The sequence below is a fragment of the Camponotus floridanus genome, unplaced genomic scaffold (assembly GCF_003227725.1).
Source record: "Camponotus floridanus strain SB8 unplaced genomic scaffold, Cflo_v7.5 scaffold8, whole genome shotgun sequence".
NCBI classification, from domain to species: Eukaryota; Metazoa; Arthropoda; class Insecta; order Hymenoptera; family Formicidae; genus Camponotus; species Camponotus floridanus.
Window position 1 is genome coordinate 2,854,424 of NW_020229849.1, and position 24,523 is coordinate 2,878,946.

The 24,523-nt window shown below is 29.6% G+C and overlaps 1 protein-coding gene across 2 annotated transcripts; it reads right to left on the bottom strand.

Moving 5' to 3' along the window:
• Positions 1-183: 183 nt before the first annotated feature.
• On the bottom strand, positions 184-23,819 carry LOC105249598 (b(0,+)-type amino acid transporter 1). Of its 2 annotated transcripts, none has more exons than XM_011255177.3 (4): positions 6,203-6,309; positions 1,610-2,718; positions 1,140-1,353; positions 184-934 (listed from the first exon to the last, which is right to left on the bottom strand). In XM_011255177.3, exons 1-4 carry the CDS (start codon positions 6,288-6,290, stop codon positions 531-533), a joined length of 1,815 nt encoding a protein of 604 aa, XP_011253479.1. In that variant the 5' UTR covers positions 6,291-6,309; the 3' UTR covers positions 184-530. The 2 variants fall into 2 exon arrangements, with proteins under 2 accessions (XP_011253479.1, XP_011253481.1); XM_011255179.3 differs by lacking the exon at positions 6,203-6,309 and adding an exon at positions 23,122-23,819 and having other exon boundaries at positions 186-934.
• Between the last annotated feature and the right edge of the window lie 704 nt (positions 23,820-24,523).

Here is a 24,523-nt window from a genome sequence, read left to right on the forward strand (position 1 = left end):
CTTTTTTTTTTAGAGAATTTCAATTTTTGCACAATTTCTCAAAATTTAAATATCTTTCCTTTTAAATTTCAATATATATCAAAATTTCTAAACTTTAATAGTTTTTCGTATAGACTTTTTGCGTGAGATTTATTTTTAAGCTTTAATGATAATCTGACATTTTAAAAAAAATTCTCTAGATGTTTTCAAGTTTAATTTTAAACCTTTACATCTAAAATTTGAGATTGGAATTTTAATTATTGACAAATATATGCTGAAATCTCTCAAGAATAGACTGTATGGAGCTTTGTTAGTGAGTTACTCTCATTTTTGTTAAGTTCAGGACCATAGAAGATATTTCCTTTCTGTATCGCTGAAAGAGAGTATTACGTTTATAGCTTTACATATTGCATGATTGGATTATTATCTCTATTCATGTTACTCAGGAGTGACTTATTGTATATGAGGAATGCAATATGCTTTTTAGAGGTATGTTTTTGAGAGAATCCAATATATTTCTATTTTTTCTAAAGGTTTATTTCAATTTATAATCAGATAATAACGATTATTCTACACTGTGAAATGTCTGGGCATCTATGAATTCTGCAGCTCGGACTTATTTTAACACTGTATAGTGGCGTATACTTACCCATGAATTTGGGCACATATCCAAACTTTACGAACGGGAGGTAGACGAGCATGCCTGCGCTGATGAAGCCGGCCGCGTACAGGTACTCGATCTGCGGCTTATCGATAATCGGCGCCACTATGAGATATGCAGAGATGATGAGCACAAGCACAGGTATCACTAGCGGGCATTTGTACGGTCGCGGATGGTTCGGTCTGGTCTTCCGCATCACCAGTAGAGCGAGCATTGAGCCGCCATAGAATATCCATGCAGTGAATGAGAAGAAATCAATCAACGAGTCGATATTGCCAGAGAGAACCATCGCGCCTGCGAAATCAATGACTTGGCTTAATGCGTCTAGATACCTTGAAGTCAAAATAATCGATAGCGACAATCTCACCTTGAAAAAATACAGCGTATGTTATATAAAGTAAAATCTCAAGTGATACAAAAGATTGAAAAATTAATTAGGATATGTCTAAGACACAATCTGAGAGAGAATCAGGGTATAATGACTTTCATTGTGTAATACCTGCTACGAGGGAATGGAAGATGAGGCCTGGAGCAGGAGTAAAACGTCGCACGTGTACGTAGCTCAAGCAGTCGAGAAGGTGACCCTCTCGTGATGCAGCAAAGCAGAGCCTACCCGCGGCGAATAGAGTGCCATTAGCGGATCCGAATGTGCTAATCGCTACGGAAAGCGGCATCAACCACGCCATCACGCCCAGTACCCGATTGCCGAACGTCTGCAAAACACAGAGCATCTTAATCCATAGAAATGGCCGGATAAAATGAATTGATTGGAAAACAATAATCCTAGTATGTATCGAATTTGAAAAACTATCTCTAGATTACTCTACGACTCAACTTCTAAAGTGATATTGAAGAAAATTGGCGAACATGTTCTGTGTTTCTATTATCTTATTATCGCTTTTTCATGATAATTTTTTTTCTCTATTGCGAAAAAATATAATATCTTTTCTCATCGACATTAATGCTTACCACTGCTACAGCCTCGCTCTCGATCATTTCCGATGGCGACATGGCTGCCAGGTAAGATACGTTGATCAGCGCATAACAAAGCGTGACGAGTGGTATGCCGATCATAATGGACCTAGGCAGATTCTTGGAAGGATTTTTGATTTCTTCTGTTACATAATTGAGATTGTTCCAGCCATCGTAGGCCCAAAGGCCGGTGTAGAAAGCGGTGGCGAGGCGGCCAAAATTGATAGTGGTGCCGTCGATAGTATCGAATGCCGCTTGCAGATGCTGCGTGTTACCCTGTATCAATTTGTACGAACCGCCGACAATTACTACGAGTATCGCCATTAATTTGGCGGCGGTGAAGGCGTTCTGTACTCCAGTGGCCAAATTGACGCTGTAGCAATTGATCAAGAGAATCAAGACGATTGCTAGCAAGGCGACGACCTTGACCACTTCACTGGGTGGTTCGCAATCGACGGTGAATGCTTCGACAGTGTACTGGGCGAATGACAGGCAGATAATCGCCATTTGCGATGGTTTGAGCACCAGGGTGGATACCCAGGAGAAGAGGAAGGCAGGCGGAGCGCCGAACGCGTCCATGAAGTACGCGTACTCGGCACCGCTGCTCGTGTTCATGGTACCCAGTTCGGCATAGGCGAGGGCGCCGCACAGACTCAGCAGACCGCACGCGGTCCACACGACAAAACTGACGCCGACGCTGCCAGTACGCAGCAGCAGACCCGACGGCGATACGAAGATCCCGGAGCCGATCATCGTGCCGACGATTAGAGCCACCCCACTGACGAGTCCCACCCGTCTCTTGAGGTGAACAGCGTCGTTCGCCTCTGCGTCCGTCCCCTCCAGCCCTCCGCTCCCTCCACCCCCGTCTTCGTCATCCCCCACACCCCCAGATTTGCCTTGTTGTTGTTGCTGTTGCTGTTGTTGAGGATGATGACATAACGACGGCTTGCCGCTGCCGTTGATCGATTTGCCTGACGATGATCGGCAGACCAGTCCGCTGCCAGTGTCACCGACACCGCCCCCCAGCCAACCTCCGGATTGTAACTGCTGCTGTTGCAGCTGCGGCTGACTGCCATTGCTCGTCTGCGGATCATGTCCCACGGTAGCTAGAAAGAAAAATACAATTTTTATAATTGATATTCTCTTTCTCTCTCTCTCTCTCTCTGTGTTATTTATATACATTGAATACGACTGAATATATCACTGGAAATTAATAAAATGTACTCTTTGTCAGGAGAACGTAAAAAAATTGATGATGATAAAATAGTTATAGTATTCGCGCAAAATAAAATTACACTACTAGTTTATTTAAATAGTATACTTTACTTAATAGTATATTTAAATAATAATTATATTTTTTCATTGTATACTATTTAAATAAAATAGTAGTGTAATTTTATTTTGCACGAATACTATAACTATTTTACCATCATCATCAGTTTTTTTATGTTCTTCTGACAAAGAGTACACTTTATTAATTTCCAGTGATATATATAATTATTATCAAAAATTGAAAGTGTGTATATCTAAAAATATATATTAATTAGATTTATTGTGCATGATTATCAATTCGATTTATCATTTTATCAATTCATTAAAGTGAATTATAATTCTCAAAGCTAAAATTGTTTATATATAAAATATATTAAAACGAGTCAAGATTAAGCTTCACTAATCCTTGTTTATATTCTGATAGAAATATATAACTCCATTTTCATAGGATTATTTTGACAAATAATCTTATTATCTTCTTGATTAACGCTACTTTGCTGAAGTAAACTAGTTAACGTTCAAGGTGCATTTACTGATTTTTTTAGATACTTTTGCTTGATTAAATTTTCCTTCATGTTAAAAAAAAATGCAATATATATATTGAAAAAATATTATAAGGATGATATGTTATCTTTTAATAATATATTTTTATTTTATCAAAATTTTAACAATAAATTTTCCCTTTTGTCTCTTAATACAATAACGAATCACAATTGCTTGTTTTAAAGTGGTAAACTTCACAGAGACTATTTATAGTCATATAAACTTTATAGCAATTCTAAAACAGTAGAACGATTTGGTTAAAGATACATATTCATTTTCTAAAATTCTAAATGATTCTAATTAGAGGAAGAATAAGAATTTCCATAAACGAGAATCTTAAACAACATATTAATGTCAACACACAATATTTATTTCCATAAGTTTTTCCTCAAATAATATTTTATATTTATGGTCGATCTTTTCCTATTTTCTGCGATACATGTAAGTAAGGGAAATTGGAGCATGTACTGCAATCTGATTAATGATACTTTGTCATACTCTTTCATAATGCGACGAATGAACGATTCAAGATAGCAGTGTTTCGCAATTTATTTCGACTACAAAGCAATTCTATCCCAATCATGTCCTTTTATCGGAGCTTTAAAATTAGATCGAATCAGAATAACCGAGTTGATTGAATGAATTCTATCTACCTAAGATCATTGTGCGGTTGTTCGCGGAAACCACTACTTTCATTCAACGAAACTCCAGCATTTCATGAAATATGCCATTTGGGAAACACTGCGATAGGGTGTTGCAATTGGTGCTTTATAGTTGCAATCGATAATGCTGGTCGACAGGCGTATACATGAAAGTTCGATGAACGCAATAAAACAAATCCACGTGAGCCACGCTCAAAGTACGAGAATATCACGCAAGAAATTTTCAAAAACTTGAAAACAAGGATATTTTTTTAGGGGGACTATAAACTCTATTTAAAGTATGTGTGTATTTTACATGTGTAAAGCATGCATACTGGTATACATTTGTTAAAAAATAATTTATGTAACTTTAAAATTAAAAAAAACAATAATATGCCTATGAATTTATAGTACAAAATTTAATTATCTGGCTTTTATATATTTAATAGATTTATCAATTGCTATATAATTTGTAATTATATTTCTATTGATAACAGTGCTAATTCTACAAAATTGGACTCCGCTTAGATTCTATATAGATCTTCGTAAATATGTTTTAAGATGGCTTAAGATCGAAAATTTCATTTGTCAAAAAAACAAATTTCTCAAATTTCGATAGGAACAACAGCAGAGTTGGCAAAATTCCATATTTTTTTGATAAAATCTATGTATAAAGGTAAAAACTATATTTTCCAGAAAAAACTGGCAAAAATTGGTCTTTTCTATTAAAAATATTAAAATAAAAAATTTTTTGTCGATGTTTATTAATTAAAAATATTTTCTAATTTAAATTTTATCTAAAATAAAATCCGTAATAGATTAGGAATTAACATAGCAAATAAATTAATTTTGTTAAGAGATTCTGAGAGGTAAATGCGAAAAAATTTATATTGATAAAAAAATGTTTAATTTTGTTATTATTACAGTTTTAATTAAAAACATAGAATTTAGTAATATTTATATCTTCAAAATTATTGTTTTAAAAATTTCACATATTGATTTGAATTAAAAAAACCTTATTATATTGATTTTATTTTTTAAATTATAATGATTAGTTATTATTTATTAATTTATTAAAGCAAAAATATCTTGTTGCATAAAGTTACGTAAATATATTTTAGTCTTACACATATTAGTTTATTTTAATTTTTGCCAATTTATTCTGTTGAATAAAGTCTGGGACAGTAAAAACCGGAATTTATCGCATGATTTTTTTTCACTCACTGAACTTTTCCGATCAATGCTCGGCTAATCCCTACAAATACGTTTCTAGTTGAAAAGTTTATACAATTTTAATGAGTTGCGCGCGAATTGCTATATTTTTTTATTCATGGACCATCATTTTTGCGTGTTTATAGAGGGAGATGTAAGAAATTATAAAAAGATTGTGTAATAGTAGAAAGCGCCACGAAAACAACCGAACCGAACTTGTTACTCTCAGTTTGTGCAGACTCCTAAGTTTAGAGTCACCCAGTGAGATGGATTTGGACCACGTGGTTTGTCCTCGTGTATAATTCGCGCGCGACACGCCGGGCTCGAAATAATTCTGAATTCCGCCGCTCCTTACATAAACGCAAGAACTACTTTTGACTCTGATCTTTCCGGGACCATTAGTTAGCGTAATGTGAATTTTTTACGAGATTAACGATACGAATTATTGCAATTATTTGTTGTGCTGATGACTACAGAGTTTTTATTATGATTATTTTATTACGCGAGTTTTATAAGGATATTTATATAATAAAATCATTTTATTTAAATTGTAAAAAAGATTATAAATATAATTATATACAATTAAATCAAAAATATTAGATGAAGGAAATAATTTTCGTTAACTTGCCAAAACTTAATGTCCTCTATTGCGTGATTTTTTTTATTAAATTAACAATCGATATCACGAAATGTATTTGCGATATTTTATTTTCAACATAGATTTTAATATATATACATATATATTTTTTTCTTTTAAATCAGGCAAATATGATATAACGAATACACTTAACGAATACACGATTCTTTAAAGAGACGACAGTGGAACATTTTTTTCACTGATCTGTTGGAAGTTAAAAAGTCCGCTTATGAATCTATTTCAATCAGCTTCATGTGTTTGATATTAACGATAAATTTGTCATACCGGGTGTCGTAAACGAGCAAATCAACGGACGCGGATAATCACAGGAGGGTGGTCGCGCGACGAGAAAACCGACCGGCTCGTGCCGCATCCCTTTCGTGACTGAGGCGACGAATCTCGCCGCGTATTCCCACGTGACAAAAACGATTATATCGTATTATTATCGAGTCGTCGCGCCGCGACCGTAATAGTTCGCGTGGCGGGACGCCAGAAGAGCACCGGCTTCTCTTTCGCCGAAGATAAATAACGAGAAATGCCCGCGAAATTCGCTTGCTTTCATATGGCGGCGCGAGAATTTCGAGGCGGGGGTGCGTGCGCTTCTCTCTTTCCTCAAGGTGACCTCGCTTAGATATTGCCGCTTCGCGCTATCGATCTCATCGGATGCGCAAATTCCCCTGCATTCCTCAACTTCGGCGTGGTTCGCGAAAGCCGAATTCTGTTTCATCGACGAGCAAATTGAACGAATGCATACGAGGCATCGTGCAGCTTTTTCAGTCCTCTTGAAAGAGAATATAATTTTATTGTAGAATTAAAATGCGCGAAAATAATTAATATTCGTCAAAATTAATTACACGGAAAAATTTATTTCTTGCCGTCAACTGGAATGCTCGAACAATTGTCGGAACTATTGAGGTCACCATCGAGAAATCGCAAACTCTTCGTCTACTTTTGCAGCGCGCGTTGTGTATATTTCTGAGCGGCGATTTTGGTTCTCACCGGTTTAGTCACGTAGCAGTTCGCTCGACTTAATATGATTTGATTATTTCAAATGACAGCTGTTGTATTCTAGTCGCGGTCCAAAAATGAGGAAATTCCCTCCGACGCTAACGAGAAACTCCTCTCGTGCCAAAAAAGCATTCGAACAATGCATATTATTTAAGACTATGCGCGCATATACACGTATATAGACAATCTGTGCAAATAATTGCGCGATATCACGAAATACGACTATGGAAGTTGATTACGTCTACATCACTTACTGGGTCATTAAAGCGCATTTTGACGTGATCATTATATGGACGGTCCCTCATCGAAAATTATACGCAGATTTTATGAAAATTGAAGGACAAGTTAATGTTTTAGTTAACATTTTGTATGTCAGAAAGCTTCTCCTTTCGCTCAATTTAATTTTCAACATTATATGTACTGGAAATTAAAGATCGAAATAAGATTTTATTCCAATTGATCGTTCAAATTTAAAGCTAATATATTCTTTTTTATAGAAAATTATCAAAAATGACAATTGCACACAATCTTTATAATAATATAATATGTTATAAAAAATATAAGTAATTGTAAAAAAGTTTAATTAAATATATATTTGTAAATAGCTTTATAAATTCTACAAATGTTTGAATCTCCATTCATACAAGCAAAGATTTTAAAAACTTGAAAGATCTTTTAAAACATGAAGAGTGATAACACTTATTGATTTTTAAGAATCAACTTAAAAAATCAATCTCACAAAGGGTTTTTTTATCAACAGACAGAATAAATAAGCACATACTTCTCAAGAAAGGGTAATTCCTTTGATAGAAAAAGAGGCAATATGCAGTTATTTCAAAAGAAGTATTTTTCCAAAAAGTTCAGGATAAAACATAATAATAAAATATAATCCTTTCAATAGCTCCTTTCGGATTTAATAGTTGTTGAACAAAAAATAAATATCAACATAATATAATATTGTAATATTATATCATATATATACGTGTAAATCTTTGTTTATATAAAAAAATAAATACAACTAAATTTTTAACTTAAATTTAAATTTTTATCAATAAAACTTAACGAATATATATTAGCTTATTATAACAAGTATCATATAATAATATTTTATGCAATTCAAAGAGTTCAAACGTTTTGATTATTTTTGGAGATAATAATAAATAATTGAAATTGTACAATCATATCTGATATTTATTATTAAATAATTAATCGATTAGCATCCTTCAGCAATTGTAACAGCCATTTGTTATAGAACATTGCAAAGCTAATTGGAATTCGTTGAAATTTTATGAAACAATATGTATGTGTGTGTGTGTGTGTGTGTGTGTGTGTGTGTGTGTGTGTGTGTGTTGCGTGCGATTATTGACCTGACAGACTACGAGTATGAGAGAAGGGAAAAAGAAATATAATTCTTAATTCTCTTCAATAGAAAAGAATTGTTGACGTATACGATAATACATATTACATAAGAATAAAAGCCTCAAGAAAATAACAAAACTTTTCTTGAGATCAAGTGTGGGACAAGATGGGGATCATGAAAAAACTAGATATAAATCCAAATGGAAGAATTAGTGTATGCACACACATACATACACACACTTATGTCGAACTAAATCATGAGATATATAAATATTTTTCACATATGCAAATTTGAAAATTTAAATCTTGATTACTACTACCTACTTGAATTCTTTACGTTTATTTTTTTATATATAATAAAAATTATTAATTAATTTAGTCTTTGCGGAAAATAAAAATCAAAATAAAATGAGATCAAATTGTCAATTTAGTTTTTATTTTAATTGTTATTAGTTCTTCTCTAATTATTTAATTAGTATATTCTCAATTAATTAATTTTGTAACAGTATACGTAGAAATAAGTCCTCGTCTAACAAATAATTAATATTTCATTAAGTCTTTTGTCATTGTAGTTGTTAGAATTCTAATTAAAATAACAAAGGTCTGGGACAATTTATACGCATTAGGGATGGCTTTTCATTTTATTAAAAAATCAATTATAAATTATGTGTTATTATTCATGCTTGTATATATATGTGTGTATGTATATCCGTGTGTGTGTATATAAATATTTAATTTATATAATTTCTAAATATGTAATATAGTGTGTGTTCAGCTAACTGAGTAATGTATTCAGCTTAAAATATTTTTTTTTCAGAACATGCAAGATTAAAAAAAAAGATTTTTTTAAATTAAATAGATTGAATTATACGTACGCGCGGCCATTCGATTTAGTTATGCGATTAAATCCAGTTGAAAAATCGAGTGATAACAGTCTGAATTTAGTCAGATCACTCTTTCAATTTATATGATAGCAATAGTCCATCTGTGAGTTTTTTTAATAATTCAGATAAATATCTTCGTGAATACCATTTACATCCTTTCTGTAAATTGATTATCAACTTTACGTGATTCTAGCATTATTACGTGACTATAATGTTTTAGCCTCAATTTCTTGTTCATATTTGTTCGATAATGAAACAAATTTGTAAGCAAACAATGTATGAAAAGGCTGTTGCAGAGACATCTCCCTGCAAATATTGTTTTAACAATATTATTTGATATAGTCGAATAATTTATACTAACGCATCAAGGTGACTTTAAATTATTTCCTTTGGCTAACTCGCTGTCTTACATTTTCGGCAGCATATTTTTTTTAGTTGGCACCGTAAGCTGATTTTATTTGTTGCGTTGCCTTGTAATTTATTCTGGTATACTATTTTACTTGAAATTTTATTAATGCCATTGTAACAATTGCCAACTCACCATTAGTGGCCCTTTCAATGTGAAGCAAGGAAATGATGTATAATAATGAATACGCGTGCATGTAAACAATAAATATAACGACACAATAAAATTACGGAAAAAATTGGTAATAGCGAGAAATAATTTTATGTTCGCGTTCATGTTCAATTAAAGGCCCAATCATTTTAAGAAAGAAAAAAAGTCAATTTTCATTTTCCTTTCTGAAAATATGAACGAGATCTGAAATGTCTGGAGAATATATTTTCCAAATTTTATTAAAAAATTCGCAAAATTGACACATTTATAAAACATTGAATAAAATAGTGCTTCTAGGATATAATCTTCAAATAGGTTTACAAAACTTGTTTAATCTCGCAAAACTTTGTTAAACGCGTTTTTTTCGAAATATTATTTGCAAAGTTGGTGTGACGGATATCTTGAAAGTTAATGGAATGTGTGAATAATTCAATTTTTTTAATGAAAGAGAATACTTTTTGGAGACATGGAATTTTAGAATTAGATTTTAAAAAATTAATATTTCTCTGATTTTAAAAAAATGAAAAATATCAGCAAAATTGAAACAACTAATTTTAAAATGACTCATTACTTTGTTATTTTTTTTATTTTTTCTAATAAAATCAGTCTCAGTATCTTAAAAATATCCTATGAAATATAAACTTAAACCAAATCTTCATTTAAGACAATTACACGAAGAACAACATATCACATCGAACTATACATTTTTGAATATACTGAATATGTTCATAGAAATAGAGATTCAAATTGAACAAAAAAATCAGATATTAATTTCTAATATTCTTTAAAAAATTCCTAAAAATCAATTTTTCATATTGCTAAAATAGATTAAGTCTTTAATATAACTTATTCCGACTTATTTCGACGTTTTCCGGAGTTAGATATTCGCAAAAGATATATTTGAATTTAATGATCAATAATAATAAGAAATCGATCAAAATAAGCGATGATATTAAATATATTTTCAATTTGTTGATAGGCGCATCATTTGATATTTCGACACATGATAATTTCTTGAAGAATTAGAGATAACATATATACTTTTTCATCGAATATTTAATAAAAAAATACATCATCAGATTTTCATTACGTTGATTAATATCCGATCAATAACGTGGATAAATTTTTAATTTCATCGCGAAATGTATCATCGACAACTAGAAATTGCGTCGCAACTCCTTCTAATCGTCGTCATCATCGTCATCGCAGAGTCGTACAGCCTCGTAATCCAGGCTCATTTAAAAGCGACCGATATTCCGGCGTATTGTTTAATGATGTAATTGCCGTCGTTGTGTTTGTACATACGCCTTTAACGATTTCAAACGACAACGATTTCAAACGACGAATACGATGATGAGAATGGTAGTGCGGGGTGATGTGAAAGCTGGTGATTTCATTCGTCTTGTCGCGACAATTATTGTTCTTCGTGTCAGCATGGCGTGAATTAGATTAGATTGAGTTACAAAATTCTGTGAAGCAGCAATCCGATACGACAACAATAGTAACACGTACGAGGCAACAAAGCAAGCGATTGGATGGCGTTCAACACATATCGGAGCAATAGTTATTCTCGACGGCATCATCAACAACAAACAGGATATTAAGAAAAACGATTAAATAAATAAAAAATGAATCTAATTCAATGTGTATTTAAATATAAGAATCGTCTAAAGGATATAATAATAAAAACTTGAGAAGTTTTAAGAGGTAAAAATGCTATTTCTTTGTAACAGAAAACAAACGTTGAAAAAAATATGTTTGAAAGGGACAAATTTAAATTTTATTCCTTATTTGTTTAATATATTATTTTCCCTGGTACTTTTTATTAATATTGGTATTAATGAAAAATATATGATAAAAATTTTTATTATGCATCTAATTGAAAATTATCAGAATTATGTAATGCTTATCATTTTATTTGTAAAAATATCATTAATTGAATTGCTCAGATGCCAAGTGATACAAGTCTATCCAAACTTAATTTCGAGTTATTAGTAGATTTGAGGTCCAGACAATGCGATCTATCATCGATCAATATAACTGTAACAAATCGTTTTCTCTTCAAGATCAATCAAATTTGTATAGTTAAATCATTTTTATGCATATGTATAATAAAAGGGGACCAAAAAGCCTTAAATTTTTGTTTTTCGGATTTGTATTATTTGACATCTGAGCCATTTAATTCATTAAAATTATTTAAAAGAATAATAAATTAATTAAAAATATCAGAACTTAGATTTTTTTTATTATATTAAAATAATGACTTAAATACATTTAAAAAAATTATAAATTGTGTTTTTGTATCTATAATAAAAATAATTCATTTAAGTTTAATTTTAATCTGTTTTTGAAAAATTTATCAAATTTATTTAATTTAAAATAACAATTACACAGCTAACATAGCCATTAATATAACCAATTAGAATAAGATCTATATTTAAAATAATGATGATAACAATACAAATCTATCATCTAAAAAATCAGAAATAATAAAAATTTAACTTATCAATTATCAATATATAAAGATATTAAATATTTTTAAAAAATCGGAAAAGAGAAATTCATTTTTTTCACAAAAATTATTTTTTTTTGGAAAACATTTTTTTAATTTTCTAATTGCATTATAAGTAATAATAACTTTAAGTGCATTATAAGTTACACAAGTAATTTATAAATTACTTGTCTTATCTTTATTAGAGCATAAAAGCGATATATATTATATTTAATAAATGCATTATAAGTTACACAAGTAATTTATAAATTACTTGTCTTATCTTTATTAGGGCATACAAGCGATATATATTATATTTAATAAATGCCTCTATTATGTTTTGTTCTCCGAATTTTATGTTTGATCATAACGTGACATTATCACTTAATTCTTTAATAATATTATAATATTATAAAATGAGCAATAATTAATGTATTTAATATATTGTATAATATATTTTTAGAAAATTGCAAACTAAAATAAAATATAATAAAATATAATGAAATAAAATATATATAAAAAAGAATAATACATATGTAATGTGTTTCAGAATACATATTTAATTTTTAATAACAGATATGCTTTCTAGATTAAAATAGAACTAACTTTTTAAATTAAAAAATAAATAAATATTTTGTTTCTTTATAAATATTTTTTTCTTTTAAACATTATGTCTCTCTTTCTCTGTATATTTAAATGTATTAATTACTTAATTATAGAAATTTGCATACATTTGACTAATTACATTGGTTCAATTTAATTAAATCGAATATTAATTTTAACATAGATAATATTACAATTTTGCCATACATTTCGTTATATGTACATACATATCTCGAGAAGTACATGATACCAGGTTAAAATGACACGTGTTTCGCAATATTAACATGCCGCTACAGGTCAAATTGCATTAATAACCATAACCATTCATTGTAAAGTGTCACAATGATCCAATTGCCCTTAATTTGAAGCGCGTGCGGAATAGTTCCCGTTTGCGGAGGTGTCGGAAAGCGAACTATTATAGTTTCATGAACAAGGCCGCGTTGATCGTAAGAAATCTTTGTCATTTGGAAAACGTTGAGAGTTATATGTATTCATTTTATTGTTTCTTCACACAAAAGTCGAGAAATTAAACGGAGATAAGAGAATAATAATAATTTTTGTAAACTATCTTCTAAAAGTGATAGCAAGAAAATGTTATTCTCTTTTAGAGAAAAGTCATATTTGACGATGCAATTAGAAAACACATACATAAAAAATATATTACATAAAATATATTATATGAATAAATTTATTTTGAAATGTTATAAAAAGTTTATACAAAATTTTATAGGAGATCAAAGATTTGTAAAATCCTAATTTAATTTAATAAAATATAATAGAGAAATTTATAGTATTACTTAATAAGTATTATTTTTAGAGATAAAATCTTATGAAAAAGTAATTATCAATTTTTATAATTAGAAAATCATTTCTCTTTTTCTTTTAATATATATATATATATATATATATATATATATATATATTTAATATATATATATATATATATATATATATATATTAAATATCTAATTTTAATAGTGAAAAAAAGGATATTGAGAAGAATACTTATGGGACATTTCGTATATGAAGGAAACATAAGTTATTAATCTAGTTATAATTCTCGGTGGACTTCTTTATTCCATGCGCGAGAATAACTCGTGTTAATGTGATTGTAAAGGCTATTTCTATTATATTTCATTTGGGTCATTTTTTATCTTCGATATAATTTTTTGTATAATTCGCACGATCAGAATAGTGGATTAATGAACAAAAAACATTAGAATGATCGAAATGACATTTATTCTCTATTCAGATTACATAATACGATTCGCATCAATGAAAAGGTTAGGTCACGTGAAATTTTTTGAAAAAAATAAGTAACAAAAAAAAATACAATGTCACTCAAATTTTATAGAATTTTAAAAAGAATATATAGTATATAATATATAGTATATAATATATAGTATATAATATATAATAATATATAATATTATACAATGAAAAAGTATATTTATTATTAAAATGAAAAACATTAATATTATTATGACTATATTTAATAATGCATAAAAAATAGTGTAGTTAACAATATAAAATATAAATGCATAAATTAATAGTAAACAGTATAAAATTCTTTATTTCTATTTATTTAGTATATTGAAAAAGATATTAGTTTGTTTTTGAAAAAATTAATTTTTTATTATGCATCTTTGTTAATTTCCGATCTATCTGTGCAAAAAAATTACAAACTTAACCCATTTTAAATAAGAAATTTACATAAGTATTATGTTTTTTTTTTAAATTCATATGATAATCTCAGTTTGCAAATTAATTGTAAGTTAAAGGAACTGCGACTAATTTCCTTTTAAAAGATAAGATTATTTGCACATATAATGTCAAAATAGATTTCTTACCGTTCGCAGAACAATTAATTTAACTTTGGAATGGAAATATTTTTTGCGCGAAATTATATTTTTACAAGAAGCAAGCTTGAATATTCGAGTTAATTGATGCTAAATAACATAATCATTATCATAATTTATTCCTTAAAGGAAAACATCTATTATACATTGCAGGTTGAATACCGCAAGATTTGTTAAGTCGCTCAATATTGACGCTCGGAATACATATTCGACAGTCCAATATTTCCTTTTTAAAAGATTTTGTTTAAAATTCTATTCAAAAGGTTGTTTTAACGCGGTAATATGAAGCTATTGTTAAGCTTAAGCTGCTGATACGCGTTGCATTATGTATCATGCTTAAAATTACGTCACGCGCGTCCTAAATTTTTTATAAGTATTATCCTATAATATACATTTAAAAAATTTTTTAAATATATAATTTTTTGAAATATATTAAGTTATACATTCTGATAAAAAAAATTTTTTTGAAAATGTTTTTATAAATTATGGTTATAAATTGAGATTAACATATTACGTTATATATAACGATTTTATATTATAATTATATGAATTATTTTCTAATATAATTACTGTATAATGTGTATATAATAATATAATTATATAATTATATAATAATATAATTATATGTACAATCTTACAAATAAAGCATAAAAAAGAAAATGTATAAAAATTTAAAATTTTTGTTTTTCTGATATCTGATTAATCTGATGATATTTCTTAATATTTTACGACTAATTCTATGACTACTCAGAGAAAATTTGTGTTGAGAATTTGAGAAAATCATTAACAATAATTTCTTAAATTGTATCTATAGTTTAATACATTAATACATGAATGTACATAAACTATTTCAATTTCAAATGTAATTACAAGCAAATAGTCAATAACAATAATAATATCGATAATATCGAGTTAGTATTTTGTAAGTATCATGCTGGAAATATAATTTTTTTTTCAAGATCACTTTAGTTTCGCGATTTGTGCTACTTTAACAAATTGCCGATTGCGGGTGTTTGTTGCATTATTCGCTACTTTATTCGTTCCGCCTTCTATCGATCGATACGCATAAACGATCATATAACCCATCCCGTTTAGTATTTCCCGTTCAACAGTCTTTTTCCGTGCAATGCAAAAACGTGTTAACTCGAAAATCGAAGAAGGATCTCTAAAATAGGATAGAAAAGAATAGGCAGCCTGAAAGTTTTCTATAAAATTTGAAATAAAGATTTTTGTAAATATCAGAAAAGAAAGAAAAGACATTAAATTTCTAAGCGTCTTAAATCTTTTAAATGTCAATTTTGATGTAAATTTAAAATCTTGAAATTCTATTAAAAGTAAATTTTAAAGTTGAATATATAGTTGATTATAATTAACAGAAAGATATTGTTATAATTGTCTGAACTGAAAGAAAAGATTCAAGAGAAAACAAAGTATTATAATCAGACATTTCACGGAATTAATTTATACATATTAATGTACTATATTTGCAAATTTATAAAAATTTCTATTTATAATAATTTCTATTTAAATCTTTATTTATAGATTTACTAATATTTATATCTATACTGTGTTATATTTTAATTTTGATATTCCAATTAAAATTGCTAATCTGTTAAACCTCCTCACGAATAAATTATACATCCCTCTTATCTCAGTTTTAGCCCTTTTTAGGGCGATTATGCAATATGAGAGTAAGTGCGGAGGAGGCTATATGGAATTGCGTCATCTCGTGAAATCAGAGAACACCAAAGAGAAAAAGAGACAGGAATTCTGGAGCAAACGCGGCACATCCTCTTTTCCGTTTCAAAAATATCCACATCATCGTTACGTGTGTCAGCAACATTAAATACGAATGAGGTGAAATCGATTTGCTCGATCTTTCATCGCTCATGCGCCTACGTATCGCCTCACGAATGTGTTAATGTACTCGTAGCAATTACGCATTGAATAAGCCGGCTCTTGCGTCGCAATGACTTACACATGTCACGAAAAATCAAATATCTGATATTCTATTTTTCAAATTTTGTCATTTATAATTATTCATTTTGTTTTTCAATAATCAAATTTATTTTTTTATCATTCTTAAAACTATGTAAAATATAAATATGATGATAATAAAAAAAATATATATATGCATAAATAGATTAATATTTTATATTTTTTAAATAAATTCTTTCGTTTAAATTATTTTAGAATTAATGTAATAATAAATAAGAAGCATCGATAATTAATCGCTAAAAGTTTTGAACACTCAACTTCAACATTTTTTACAATTTAAATAACTCTATTACAAAATTGTAAATTGGACGTAATATGATAATCATGCTTCCTGCTGATAGATCATCACATGATCGTCATGCTATATGTAATTTAACGCTAAATTCGACTGCCCAATTCTCACCTGGCAAATCACACGAATGAAATTCACGTGGACGATTTTAGCGATCCAATGACTTTTGTCTTTACCATTATATCCTTTTCCTTCTTTTCTACAATTTTGTTCGATTCGCGCCGAATATTTGTTTACGTGGGCGATCACGAGCTTATTTTTAATGTTTCAAAATGCAGTGTGTTAAAGCCGGCTACAAATAGAAACGAACTCCTCAACAAGTTTGCAAGATGAAAGAAAGAAAAAGAGAAAGAATGAGCGACGATGAGAGAGAAATGTACGTTTCGTTTAAGCCAATCATTCTCTGCACGCAAACTCATGCACGCGCCACTTTTCATCAATGGATGTATGCTAAATAAAGTAGCGCACAATAGCTGACAGCACTCGATGCTTCTCGTTGAAAGATGAGATCTAAGCAAGACTGGTCATAATGGATACAGTCGGAGGCGAAATGTTTTTTTATATGAAGTGTTGACAAGTTAAATTACGTGTACAACATCAGTTAACATGTGTTTTGCACAAATTGTAGCTTGTAGTAATAAATTCCGTCTTTCATCAATGCATTCAAAAATGACTTTTAAAGTAACATATATAGCATCAGTCAGTTAATAACTTTTGGTAAGGCAGGATTTTTACTTTATATTAAATAATTTAAAAAACCTCATTTATGTACACGTTATTTTTGTATCGATTACTTATTATTTCATATAATATACATACTTTTAATCGATATATTTTAAGATATTCGATGGATAATTAAAAAGAATGTTTTATAATTGCATATTTTATTAATTGCTTATTTCGGGTGGATAGATCATCTTCTAAAAGAAGGATATTGAGTTTAATAGAGAGAAAAAAAGGAAGATTATAATATCGATTTTTAAAACCTATATAAATTAATAAAAGCTTAATTCTCGGATCCATCTCTACCTTTAAGATTTTAATCATTAAAGTGAAAAAGCTCTCGCATAATTTTTTCATTCAGAATCCAATGTGCTCCTGAGATAAATCCTAATGATAAGTCTTATTGTTTTATTTCTCCAGAAAAATCGAATTTAACATAGTCGATAAGACGTGGATTATATTGATTGGGAGGGTTGAGCAATATTCATATTAATCCATTTATTGAGATTAGGGAGTTTCGTGGGGCGACATTCGCGGGACGTAAGTAGGAAAATCCATTAACATTATCGGGAAAGCACCTGCGTTGACGTAGAAAGAGAGCTTTACTTTGAATGACATCACAGATCTATTCCTGGTATGTAAGAGGTCACGTATGCGGATAAAACGAGTCTTCACGTTACAATCAAGTGGAATACTTGTAAAACTTATTATGAACGATCTCTAGCAATATAACTATGATATGTCTTTAGTTTTTATCCTCTAATCGATTTCCATCGAATTTCAGAGAAAGTGCGGTAAAAGGCGGTATACATAAATTTAATAATATTACACTAAATAGAATATATACTTTATACAAAATGCGCGAAATTATTTTGAGGCGAAAGTATTATTTTCATGTGTATGGATTTATTATTATTGAAATGTAACGAAATGCAATGAAATGCAACTCGTTAAACGTTAATTGTGAGTAGTCGACGAATTCCAAAGTAAATAAAGAGAATATGAGAGAGGAGGCACGTTTGAGGTATGAGAGCGTGATAGCATTGTTATCATTCCATTGATGATTAATCGCGAATTAAGCGGCCCTCGCAAATGGACGCTTGACTTTATCGTGCCTGCAACAATTACGCTGCAACAGTCGTGAGAAAGCGGTCGATAATTTCGACGTGATTGTTATCCGGTGTTATCCTGGAGCTGGAGCCTCGTCTATCCGATTTCACGTTTATCGTGTCTCGCAATATCGCGATATCCAGATCCCAAGTCCGTCTGATCATAACACGTTGCTTCCCCTTAAGCAGTAGCTCCTTTTTTTTATCGATTATTAATATAATCATGTATCGCATATTACGGCTATTAATATCAAACAGCTATTAATATAGAATTATTATATTATCATCTTATTAATATTACGCATATAGAAAGAAAGAAAAAGAAAAAGAGAGAGAGATTATTCGAAAATGATAAATTCTTCTTAAAATTTTGGTATAATTTTTTTATAAGTATATACAATGAGATCATACTTTTTTTTATGCTTTTTCCTGCGATTTAGAATCTTTTGCAATTCGCAGGAATGACAATCTATGACATTCGTATGACATATTGGATCGTTTATCATTGTAAGATGACGATGATGTCGTCAAAGGGTTAAGTAGAGAATATATCATCGTTCAAAACGTAGAGTTTCTCATCTTGGACAGTCGATCGTAAAATAAACGTTGATGAGAGATGCAATTTTTTGAAGTCAACCTTCGCCTGACATTGCTACAAAAATCCATCAATTATATATTATTATACAATACACACACATGCATTATATACATATAAATATATGTGTGTGTATTTATTATCAATAATTGACAAATAAATCATTAAAATATTAAAAGAGAAATTGTTTGGAGTAAGAGTAATATCTCAAAAATATAAATCTAATTTTTACCTGATGTGATTAATATTAAAAGTTTATTATTTACTTAATTAACGAATACAAATTTTATTTGAAAACTATCATAATTTTTCAATTGATGAGCAATAATTCAATTACAATTGATGATGTTTTCCTTTTAAGTCTAGTTTTATAGTTGATTTATGATTGTAATTACTATCATTAATCACTTGATTTTATTACTCATTTGATTATTACTGATTTGATATTACTCATTTGCTTATTGCCGATTACATTTTGTCCTATTATATTCTCTCTCTCTCTCTCTCTCTCTCTCTCTTTCTCTTTCGATTCAGTACAAAGATTCAGTACAAAGATTCAGTACATAAGATTATACAATGCCGTTTTCTTCAATGATCATATCGCATCTAAAAGTGATTGACGGCTGTAAACTAATGAGTTTTCCGAGTCATGCCTCGTAAAATTCATTCTTCATTGACAGAAGAAATAAGCGGTTTAACGGCAAGACGATTTATAATTAGCAAACGTCGCGATATTTGAGCGCACAAGAGTGTAACTACCGGACATACCTTCTTGGCACATAATATTTCGACCACGAGGACGACCAACAGGTTTTTCGTAACTTGTTATTCGAATGCGTTCACATATTCGTTGCCTTCGATTGCAAGTTCAATCTAGATCGGTCTCGAAAGTATTCGATTCAATAGGCGGCTCAGATATTGAAGCATAGAAGAAAGCTACGTTCTTCGCTTTAAGATTCCAAAATTTCCACTTTTTAAATAGATACTTTAGAAAATTTAAACTTATATTTAAAGAAATTGACTTAAAAATGAAAATAATACAATTAGTTTATTCAAATTTATGCCTAGATTTTAATTTCGTTATTTTTTATTTTTAAATTAAATTTTGTTGATATTAGTAGTTTTATTATATTTTTGTTTCGAAATGATGCAAGTTATTAAATAAGATTGCATTATTCACTGAATATTGAATTGAAAAAATTGCGAGAACGTGAATTTTATTATTCTCCGTTATTATACTTTATTTATTTTAATAACAATGTGCTTTCTGAAATTTTCATAGGAAAGAATCTCTTTTATGGATTTTTTCAATTTCTTTTGTGTGCTGATTATACATGTACATATAATAAATTGATAATATGTTCTATAAAAAATTTCAGTATTTTTTTATGCGAAAAAAATATTAAATTGTAAATATTCGTTTTCATATATGATGGAGATCCAAATATTTTTTCTCACTCACTAATGATATTGAACTCTAAATATTTTTTGTTTTCGCGAGGAATGTTTGTACAAAGATATCGTTTTTCATCGATCATAAAGTACATTTCATGTACATATTTCCTACTGACCTTCAACTACTCCTTTTGTTTTATAATTAATAAGAATACCTCCAATACGCTTTTTAATGATAGTTCGAGTCAGAAAATGATCATCGTTACTCATTCAACATCGATAAACTGTTTGTCTCATGCTTATCATATGTAAGAAAGAAAATATAGATATATTGAAAAATATGTATATTATATAATAGAGTTATTTTCTAATTGAATTTTTTTCTTTTCTCTCTCTTCTCTTATGAATTCAGAGTGCAAGTGTACCTTCCTTTCTTTCCTACATCGTTGATAGATTTGATTATATTCGCAGAATGCAATCTCAGACAATATTCTCGGAACAGATTGAGATAATATTGCCTCGGATAATAGTCCTATAAAATGCAAGATATGCTAAATCTGTGTATGATAAAAATAGTTTTGCAAGAATATTTTCGTTTTCCATCGCTATTTTTAGATAAAGGAAGAAGACAGCGATTGGTAGTGACTTTAGAAATATGCAATCTCTTTTTATATTGGTTCATTATATTTATATATATAACAAAATAATTTAATCTTAATTTATAATCTTGTCTAAAATTATCATTATTCAAATTAATTGTCTCTGCGGAAGTTACTTGTCTTACTGACTGAAAAAAGTTTATTAAAAGTTTATTTGGATAAGAAATTAATATCGTTCTCTTCCTCTCAGAAATATGAATCATCAATCGAAATTTTGTACAAGATTACATAATAATCGGATATTTCCGATAGTCATATGATGCATATAACATGTGTGCGTTTAATTAATAATCCTATCTATCATAAAATCGAGATGTAATAAGTTTAAATTTCCTAGCAAAATTAGCAGATATTATACAAATCATAATTAATAATTGAATAAATTATTTAAATAATTGACTTTATCAACAAATTAATTAATCTTGTAATTGCAATTTAATTCATTTTTGCTTTTCTTCATAATAATTATGGAGATATCGTAAAATGTAAAGTGAAAATTGATTAATTTATATTTAAAATGTAGTTTCTATCTATTATTCATAATTTTTTAAACAGTTCTTTATTCCAGTTTATTCAATAGTGCGAGAAGTAACGAGAAAGACCAATTCATTTACAGATAAAGTGAGTGTATATGGACAAAATATTCGGGCATTAATCGAAACAAGTTTGCACACAATTATTTAATCTTTAATTATTTAATTAAATTTCTTTTTAGAAATTTGAGAAGACTACTAGTTGAACTTTTCTTCAAATGGAAATATTATATCAAAATTTTTAAGTTGTTGCATACGAAATTGAAGAATTATATACGCAAAGGAGCTACAGTAAATAATAATAGAATAAATTTTTTTTTCAATTTCCTTTGATTCAGCGACTTTACCCTAATATTTTTCTCGTTTCTTCAAGGAAGTGAGAAAGTTAAAATTAATAAATCTCGAATTGAAATTTATTTAGATTTGATGTAGAAGCGAGAAAAATTTAAACTTTATATTATAAATTAATTAGCTTCAAAGGAAAATTACTTTTCTTTGAAACTAATACATTACCATCTTATATTTGGCTCTTGTTAAAACGCGAAATTTTAAAATTTGTTTTACTTGAGAGTCTAAAGTTAATTGTTTTTACTTGAGAGTCTAAATCTTGTAATCGTAAATTCAATTTCTTATATATCTCTCTTACAGCTAATTGCATTACAGTATTTTGTACGGGACAAATGTAAATAAAGAGAACAGAACTTAAATGAATTTTAATAATTTTTTCTATAAATAAATTAATTAATTAACTGCCATCTAATCAATCTTTCGTTTTAAAAAGCAAAACTCCGAAGATATTTCCATTTAACCCTTTGCGACGAAGTCTAATACAGAGCACGCGTGATAGACAGCATATATTTAGCTGTGACCACTATAAATAGAAAAACTTTTTGCTATCACGCATCGTATAGATATCAAGATATTTGAATAATGATAATATAGATATTGAGCGCCTAAAAGTGCCCACAGTGTATAGGTGATATTTGAATGCTTTAAGGCGCCAACAGTATACAATTATCACAATTTCAAACCGCCTAAAGGCGCCTACAGCAGCGAAAGAATTAAACTTTGATGCGACCGGCTTCTCTATCGTCGAGCAATTCCCTGGAGAATTTGCTCCAGCGATTAATACGCACTTACCTCGTTTGAGGGGCGCGACATGCATGACTCTTGGAGGGACCGATAAGAAGGGCGGATCGTGAGACCGCCTCTCATGACACCACGCCGCTACTTTTCAATGCAACCACCGCCGTTCGCGCCTTACGCAACTGCTATCCTTCCACGCTTCGTCGTCCTCGTCCTTTACTCGCACTCCTTCGCCTTCCACCCTCGTCTCGACCTCTGTCCTTCCGGGACCGGTCCTTATCGTTTCTCTTTATCGCGTTTTTATCTCGGTTTCTTAATAGCGTTCGATGCTGGATTTATTGCTGGATGTTGCCGAAGGAGATCTCTAAGGATCCTTCTGCTCCCAATATCTATTTTCGCTTTTTTTTCTTTAATAGATTATCGCCGATGCCTCTGTCAAAGTATTACTCTGTACGACACACCTTCATCGAGCTCTCGCGCTTTACTGGGCGTTCGTTGGAGGTGAGGTCTATTAGAGCCACCGGGATAGTGGATGAAGCGAGGAGAACGCGGGGAGAAGGAGAATCGGCGCGACGCGACGCGCGCGTCGTGAACTCGCTCGATATCGACGACAGGGCGACGCCACCGCGAATCCTTATTCCAATGTGGAAGCCTCCATCGGTTATCACGCGTTTCTTGCATGCAGGAGCAGGATGAGCCGAGCCGGCATTTACGACGGGATGTCGATGACACACGACTTGTATATATAGCATCTCAGTCGCTTAATTTTAATCTTGCCTTTCGTTGAATTCCTACACATGTTCGAGTTCAAATAAATATTTACATATAATTTCTAATAGAGAATCTTAATTTACAAATTTTATATTTTTTAATAATACAATACATGTGTGTAAATTTCTCTCGTTTAAAAAAATATTTTAATAGGACTATTTAAAGGCAAGTTTATTTGCGTTTCTTTTGTACATTTCTTTAAAAGTAATACAACTCAGGAGTCAATTCAAGTTTAAATTATTAAATTTGTCGACAATTTTCTCCATATATATATATATATATAATTATATTTAAAATTATTAAAAATTCATTTAAATATTTTTTTCTTTATTTATAGTCCATGTACGACTATAATGCAATCAATGTATAAGAAATTATGAATATTATATATAATATTAATATATTATATAATATGTATTAATATATAATATTATATAACATATAATAATTATATATAATATATAATAATTATATATAAGTGCAGAATTTTTAACAATATTTAATTAATTATATAACTTGAATTGATTCGGTATTATTGAGTCGATCATTTTCAAATAGATACAATAAAACGCAAATAAATTTACATTAAGTTTTTGTATATAAATATATATATATATATATTGCTTTCCACATATTATATGTATATATATATGTATTATATGTATATATATAACTTTCGATTTGT